This window comes from Colletotrichum lupini, chromosome 3, assembly GCF_023278565.1.
Source record: "Colletotrichum lupini chromosome 3, complete sequence".
NCBI lineage: Eukaryota > Fungi > Ascomycota > Sordariomycetes > Glomerellales > Glomerellaceae > Colletotrichum > Colletotrichum lupini.
Genome location: NC_064676.1, coordinates 5522861 through 5531430, shown reverse-complemented (window position 1 = coordinate 5531430; position 8570 = coordinate 5522861). Strand labels below are relative to the sequence as shown.

The 8570-nt window shown below is 32.6% G+C and overlaps 1 protein-coding gene across 1 annotated transcript; it reads left to right on the top strand.

Annotated features, from left to right (window-relative positions):
• Positions 1-786: 786 nt before the first annotated feature.
• Positions 787-1840, top strand: CLUP02_06412 (uncharacterized protein; the record flags this gene model as incomplete). Its single annotated transcript, XM_049285411.1, has 7 exons — positions 787-918; positions 1025-1100; positions 1158-1256; positions 1365-1484; positions 1530-1558; positions 1622-1662; positions 1741-1840. 7 exons carry the CDS (start codon positions 787-789, stop codon positions 1838-1840), a joined length of 597 nt encoding a protein of 198 aa, XP_049142554.1.
• Between the last annotated feature and the right edge of the window lie 6730 nt (positions 1841-8570).

Sequence of the window (8570 nt, the reverse complement as noted above, 5' to 3'; positions counted from 1 at the left end):
TCGATCTTTACAGCTTACTTCTGCTCTCTTTATACTTGGCACTTCGCTCTCTGGGCCTCATCATAGCTTCTGCCAAACGGCATAGGGTTGCAATTCACATGCCGGAGGCACGTTTTCATTGTCTCAAGGACTACAGAAACAAGTTTAAGTTTCCTTCGGTATTGACGAGGTCTCGTTCATAACATATACTTGAACTTAAATCTATACCATTTAGCAACAGAGGGGCGGTGCTTCAGACCTCAGGAGGTATCAAGCCATGCCTGGTCGGCATCGATTTTCCGTTTTAGCTGGTGTATCCCGCAGACGCCCAGGAAGCTATCAACGATGCTTGGCATCTTCATGGGTCGGGGCACAATGTCTTCGGCGGAATAGAGGTGGAACCCGAGTCGAGGTCTCCAGAAGACCCACTGAGTAACCAGGAGGAGTTGTCGAGTCAAGAAGATCAGATTTCGCAATATCCCTTGCAATTTGGCAATTGGGCATCTCCACGATGGCCTGTATCTTCGATAGATGCCAAGAAGCCCACCGGCAGCTAGCTTCAGTAACTAGGGCTTCGTTGTCCTTTAAATCGGTCCTGAAGATTAGCAAAAACAGTTGCAATAAGTAAGGCCCCTCTTCAAGTAATTAAAGAGACGATTGCCAAGTCTGAAGTCCATCAGAATGAATTGACAACCTGACCAAGAAATGTATGAGCCAATCAAGATCTTGTGAACTTGTGCGATACAGACAAATTGTGATCAAAGCTTTGGTTGCATTGAGCCGTAAGTCTAGGGTAGCGTGTACAGGATGATTGGACAGACTGGTTTGTGCACTCCTGCAACAATAATTGTTGAATTCACCGCTCTCGCCGCTCTGCAACAAGTTACCCAGGAGCCTGCTCTTGCTCAGCCGCCAAGAGTTACCTTCCATGGGATCCACGTAGGTTTAGACTTTCTTTTCTGCCCACGGCTAAATGAGGCTCGCCCCAGGTGACACGAAACCTTGACTGATGCTTTGGTACCGGATTGGCTGCTTACGGATCAAGAGAGTTTCGCGCGCGTTACCAGACGAGCGGTTTAACGGTGTCGAGGCTCGGCAGCGGCTCAAACGTTCTTTGATGAGTGAGAGGCGCGAGTCATAACGGGATCTCTTCTCTCCCTGGCTATGAGATGTCCAAGCCTCAACTTTCGCATCTGGCCCGTCCCCAAGACGCCAGGCCCTTTCTGAGGCCGTCATCTCCGGACAATTACCCCGGACACGGACTTTAGTCATCCTGCGTGGACGTTCCAAAGTGGGAGCTGGCCGCAAACCATGATTCGTGGACCTCATACCTTCACCCCTTTCAAAGGAAACCTTGCCTTTTCTGGAACTACTGTGCGGCACAGCCGAGGCCGCCAAGTTGTCCCCATCGATGCGTCTCCGTATGATCCGTGACTCTAGTGTACGAACGGACAAGATTCCGGGGATCAGCTTGGAGAAAGGCGGCCCAATTATGGAAGGGCAATGTTGATTCTTTTAATTTTTTTTAAATGGGATTATTCGAGTCTCAGCGCAACATAACAACCCGATAAGCTCGGAGGTTGACCAGAGTTACGATAACTGCTGAATGAGTCTCCCTCGTGTAAAACTGCAACGTCTCCAGATAATATGTGAGAGCTTCATCAACCCTCTCATTGGAGGTATGTATGCACAACCACAAAGTCTCTCGGTGTAGGGCTTCCTTCAAAGTCCGAGTTCCCATCCATGAATTCCTGTCAACAGGGATAATGCCAGTCCAAATCTACACGAGACGTTCAGGATCGTCAAAAGCTTGGATTCCCTGGGACCAAGACTTAAGATGACAGATCTTTTCCGCCAGTAATCTGATTTTGGCGGATTTTGATGTGCTCGTCACCCAAGGTTTGCTCGAAAATAGATTAGCTAATGACAAGTCCGCAATGTCTTGTCCCCAACCAATTTGGCATAAAAGTCTAGTATGCCCATGAAATGAGAATGGCTCAGGTTGCCGGATGTTCTGCTTGCTACATTTCGACGTTTCTCTTGAGTCGGATGGCTAGCAGAAGCCACGTAGTAGACGAATGCAGTCTGAGGCAATACTTTATGCATGAACTACAACGCGAGAGGTGGTCAGGAGTCCCGATGAAGATATTTTGGGCGCCAGAACTGCAAAAGTCGTCGTTGGATCCGATCCAGAGAGTACTGATACCCGACAAGTTCTTGAACACAAGTTCGCTCGTCGTACAAAGTAAAATGCAACACCTCAATGATGTTCACGCCCCTCCTCGAAAAGACAAAGACACATTCCCAGGCATCCTTCAATCCAAACTTTCTAGATAGCTCTATGGCTTCAACAACTCATACGCCGACGTCCATGCTTTCTTCACATATCTGATCTCGGGCTGAACTGACTGAAACTGGAAAATCTTTTACGAGATTGAGATGCTAGCCGAGAGAAATCCAGATTGCTTGAAGGAGCGTAAAAAAACATGATTGCAGGTCTGAAAAATATAAGCAGCTTCTGGAGGCTCGACAGGGGCCTTGGCTGAAAGGAACAGTTGTCGAGGTTGAGACAAATCTTGAATCTGACTACATATGTCCAGAATATACCGGCTGTGAAGTTAAAGCGTCGGAATTGCCTCCGCATCGCCCCTGATTCCTATATATAGCATTCGGCCGGTTATAGAAACGCTCTCTATCGGATTAGAAGTCTAATTCAACTATAGCATATAGCCGACTACGTAAGGGCTAATTAGGGGCCCTATTTAAAATTATTATAGCTAGCCTAACTTATAATTAGAACCTCTTTTTTATACTTATTATATAAATATTTATATAATTTAATTAATCTTTTTATTAATTACGGTTTAAACTAATTACTTTATAATAAAAATACTAATACTAATTAATAATTAAATTTTATTATTATAAATTAGTAAGGTATTTTATTATATAAAAGAGACGATTTCTTAATGCTATATATAGTGGTTTTTTTCCGGCTTTATAGGCGCAAAAGATCGACCTTAACGGGATTACGTTTTTAAAGGAAATTATATAATATGGTATACTTTTTAATTATATAATATACATAATGTGCCCTAAGTATGCGCTTAACGTAATATAGTAATTTTAATACGAAAACTACTATATAATTTGGGATAGGTAAGGATAGGCTAAGTAATATACTCACGTAGCGGCGCTGGCTAGAAAGGTTAACGGTAGAGGTCGGCTATAATAATTAATTATAATAGTTAGCCATAATAATCAGAGGCGGCCTTCCTTAACCGTAGAGGTTCTAAACTTTAATAATAATATAGAGGTTTTTAGAAAAAGGGCTAAATAGGCTAACATTTACTACTTTTTTACCGTACTAAAGCTTATAAAGATTTTTTTTATCTTTATTATTTTTAATATTACCTAAAGCTGCTCTATTTAAACTAAATAAATCTATTAAACAAATTTACTAAATAAACTTATTAATATATAAACTACTACTTAGATAGCTAGTTAGATAACTAGTTAAGAGGTTAGCTAGTTAAAATATTATTTCGATAAGAACCTACTCTCTTAGTATATAGTTAGTAATTAGTAAGCTAAAGATGCCCGTTAATAAGTCTACCCCTCTTAGGCTAGGCGCCCTCTTTAGCTAGCTCGACGCTATAACTATCGTAGCTAACGTAAGTACGCCCGAGGATTAGTAAAGTACTTTTTAATAATACGGAATTTAGCTAAATAATAATATAAACGCCGTAAATAGCCGGGCTAATACGGATATTAAGATTTAATATATTAACGCTAGCTTAGAAATTATACTTTATAGAGCTAGAAATCCCTTTAATATAGGCTATATTATAGACGTAAGGGAATATATAAGGGGCCCCCTAACCCTTAACGAGAAGGAGTATATAATATAAGATCTGGCCGCCTACGCGGGCTAGTACTAGGAGGTCTTATATACGTTAGAATAGGTATAGCTCGCCCTTTAAACGGGCGGGGGAAGGTCGGGAGTTAATAAAAAGAAGATAACGGTCGAGTCGGTTAATTACTATTTTAATTAGTAATTAGGTATAGAGCGTAATATACCCAGTTTTCCTTAATACGTAATATACGGTACGGCCCCGGCGGATTGCTCCGTCGGGGGGATAGAATAAGAGATTTATATTAATTAACTTTATAAAAATAAATAAAAAGGGGCGATCTTTAAATACTATATAAAATTAAGTAATCGTAGCCCTTTATTATTTATAAAAAGTCGACGTTTATTATATTAAATTACGTTAATTAATAAAACTACTTAAGTAACTAGCTTTTTATTATTATTTTAAGTAGCTTTTTTACTAAATAACTTTTTTATAACCGGCCCGTAATTAGAAATTAACTAATTAAATTAATAAAAGAAAATACTTATAAAGTAACTACTTACCTAATTAATTAGTATAACGGACGAGCTTATTAATATAGTATAAAAGAGTACTATATAATTAAAAAAAAGGATTTTTAAATATAAATATTCTTAATAAGTATAATAAGAACCCGTATAAAAAGTATAAAATTAAAAGATCTATAATATATAAAAAGGTCTATTATTATAAGGATTTTATAAATATAACCTTAAGCTTATAATTTAAATAATCTCTTTATAGCCCCCTTAACTACCCCCTAAGTATTACTTAAAAATATAATATAAAGAACGGTTTAATAAAGGAGAAGGGAATTTAGAGGTCCTAATAATATTGAGTTAAGAAAATTATAAATCTTAAAAATTAATTTAAAAAGAAAGTGGCTATTTTAAAGTAATTCTATAACTTTTTATTATAATGACTATTAGCCTAAGAAAAAGCTAAGAGGATAAGGATTTAAAAAGAAAAAAGAAATCCTTTAAAATACTATTAAAAAGCTTCTTTTTATACTAGCTTTTAGTACGAGATTACTAATTTTAAAGAATTAACTAAGTAATAAAAGGGATCGCTAGTAAATAATAATTACCTAATTATAATTAAGCTATAAAAAAGACTACTTAAAAAATATAAAATAGGGTATAAAAAAGTAATAAAAAAAAGATCTCTAAAGTATTTAGCCTTATTAAGTACGAGTAATAAGAGGGTATTTTTAATAAGTCCTTAACGTTTACGATTTTATAAAAAAAAGGGCTTAATTTTATTAACTATACTTAATAACCTATCCGGCTTATTTACGAGCCGCTTAGCGTTTATTTTTAACTATTTTTACGAAATATTACTTTAAAAAAAGTAGGCTAAAAAAAGAAGCTATTTAAAGATTATAAAGAGTACGAGGCTTAAAAAACTAAGAATATATAAAATAATAGAAAATTAGTAACTAATAAAAATCCTAAGACTAATTATTATATTTTTTATAGTAATATAAACGTTTACCGCTATTATTAAAAAAAGAATTATTAAAACTTACTTTTTTATATTAAATAAAAAAGAGGATCTTAATAAGTATAATAGTTAGCGATTTAAAAAGGTAGTAGTAATTACTAAAAATAATAAAAACGAGAGTAGTAATAAAATAGTAAGAAAAAACGGGAATTTCTTAAACTTTAATAAATTCGTTAAGTAATAAAAGTACGGATTTATTATAACTAGCGCACGGATTAAATATATCCTTATTAAAGTTAAATACGTTAGTAATTATTAATATAAATACGAGTTAGAATACGACCCTTAGTAAGTTAAAAAAAAAAAAAAACCCCGATTTTAAATAAAATCCTAATCCTTTATAAATAAGTAAATATTAACCCGGACTATTAAAAGATATAAATATATAAAATTACGGATTAGTTTAATAATAAGTAAATTAATATAGTATTAATTTATTTAATTAAAGTTTATAAACAAAAGGGGCTATAAGGGTAACTTCTATTTTATAAAATTATAAACGACTTTAGTTATTAACTAAACGAATAGTTTATAAGTATAAGCCTAGGACCCCCCGATAGAGCAATCCGCTAGGGCCGTACTATATATTACGTATTAGAGAAAACTAGGTATATTACGCTCTATACCTAATTACTAATTAAAACTCCTAACCTTCTACCGCCCGCTTATAGGGTAAGCTTTACCTATTCTAACGCGCATAGGACTTCTTAATACTAGCCTGCGTAAGTAGTTAGGTTTAATATAATCTATTCTTTTATATAAGTATTATTATTATTTAGGGGGTCCCGTAGGAGCTATCTAAGGCGCCGGCTTATTACCCTAACCTTATATACTTCTAGCCCGTTTATCGTAGCTATTATAACTAGGCTAGCGTTAATATACCGGATCTTAATATCCGTACCGGCCTAGCTATTTATAGCGCTTATAATATTACCTAGCTAAATTCCGTACTATTAAAAAGTACTTCGCTACTTCTTAAGCGTACTTACGTTAGTTACGATAGCTATAGTATCGAGCTAGCTAAAGAGGGTGCCTAGCCTAAGAGGGGTAGACTTATCGACGGGTATCTTTAGAGTTCTAGCTTACTAATTACTAACTATATACTAAGAGAGTAGTGGTTTATATATTAATAGGTTTATTTAGTAAATTTATTTAGTAGATTTGTTTAGTAGATTTGTTTAGTAAATTTGTTTAGTAAATTTGTTTAGTTTAAATAGAGAGTAGCTTTAGGCAATATTAGAAGCAATAAGGATAGAAAGAATCTTTACGAGCTTTAGTACGAGTAGTAAATATTAGCCTATTTAGCCCTTTCTCTAGAAACCTCTACGTTACTATTAAAGTTTAGAACCTCTGCGGTTAAGGAAGGCCGCCTCTAACTATTGCGGCCGACTATAGTAGCCGATTATTATAGCTAATTATTACGGCCGACCTCTACCGTTAACCTTTTTAGCTAGCGCCGCTGCGTAAAGGGTAGCTTACTTATCCCGAATTAAATAGTAGTTTTCGTATTAAAATTACTATATTACGTTAAGCGCGTATTTAGGATATATTGCGCGTATTATATAATTAAAAAGTATATTATATCGTGTAATTTCCCTTAAAAGCGTGATCTTATTAAGGTCGATCTTTTATGCCTATAAAGCCGGAAAAAAAACCACTATATAAGCCTAGGAATTATAAAAGTAGTTAATAAATTCCTTTATAAACGAGAAGTATTATTAATATAGTTATAATTATAAAAACTATACGAAGTCCTAATAATAATAATTATAGAAAAGGAATTCGTATTATAAAACTAAGTATAAGTTAATAGGGCGTATAATCGCTTTAACGAATTTAAAAAAAGGGTAAACGACGTAGATTTCTTCCTTATAATTACTAATAATAATTTATTATTATAAAGAAATATATAAAAATAAAATATAATACTAAAAGTATAATAATTAATAATTCTACTTATTTTGATTTATAATTTATTGCTATTACTAATATAAAATTTAGCGCTAATTAGTTAATATAAAAAGAAGTAAATAACCCGAAGTTATTAATAATACGTAACGACATAGGGATTATATATAAATACTAAAAATATAGTAATAAATACGAAGTAATTTATAAACTTTAAAAAGATCTTTTTAAAAGAAATTATATTTTAAAGAGAAGTATAAGGTTTTATAAAAAAACCCTAACGATATTTTATAATTATTATAAAAAGGTTAAGATTAGGGAATATTAGTACTAATTAGTAATTAATATTATCCTTATAAATAAAGCCTCTAATTACTTTTACGAAGTAGTACGTAATCTCGATTAAAACGACTTTTTTAGTATTATTAATATAATCTAAAGCCGCTTTAAGACTTATAATAAAAGCCTAGAGCTCCTATCTAAGCTACGAATAATTTTTTTTATATTTATAATTAGAATAATAGAGGGTAAATTATAAATAAAGATCCTCGAAGAGCTTATTAATTAAATTAATAAGCTAATAAAGACCTAGTTAAATAAAAGAATTAATAAGTAAAAAGTTAAATATCTCTATACTATAATCTAGCGCATATTAAAAATAAAAATAACCCTATATTAAGTACCTAAAAACTACGAAATACTCTACTTAAGGCTAAGATTTAGTTTTAATATTAAAATAAAAATACCGCGCTAAACCTACTTCTAAATATATAACGGCCCTTATTAATAATATTAAGTTAATCGAACGTGTAAAAAAAAGAAAAGAGGCTAAATATAGTAATTATTAATAAAGAGGCTTAGATTTATTAAATAAGTAAAGATTTAACTCATAAGTAGGGTAATAGAAGAAGTAATATTATATTTATAAAAAGAATAAATATTAATTAAGTAATTACTTTAAAAAAGAGTATATAAAATTATATAAATAATATAAAAAGTCGAGGGTAGTAGATAGTAAAACTAGTTCTTATTAATTTAACTAATTTTTTATTATATATAAAAATAGATCTAAGGATATAGAACTTAGTAATAATAATTAAAGTAGCGGCTTAGAATATCCGTTCTTTATAAGAAATTCGGAAAATAAGGAAGATCTTATCCCTTATATTAATAAATTAAATTATAATAAAATTAACGACGTTAATTACTCTTTTTTTACTTTATTAACTTTTAGAGAATATATAAAACTAAATAAATAGAGAGTAGTAAAAGCTTTTAATAAAT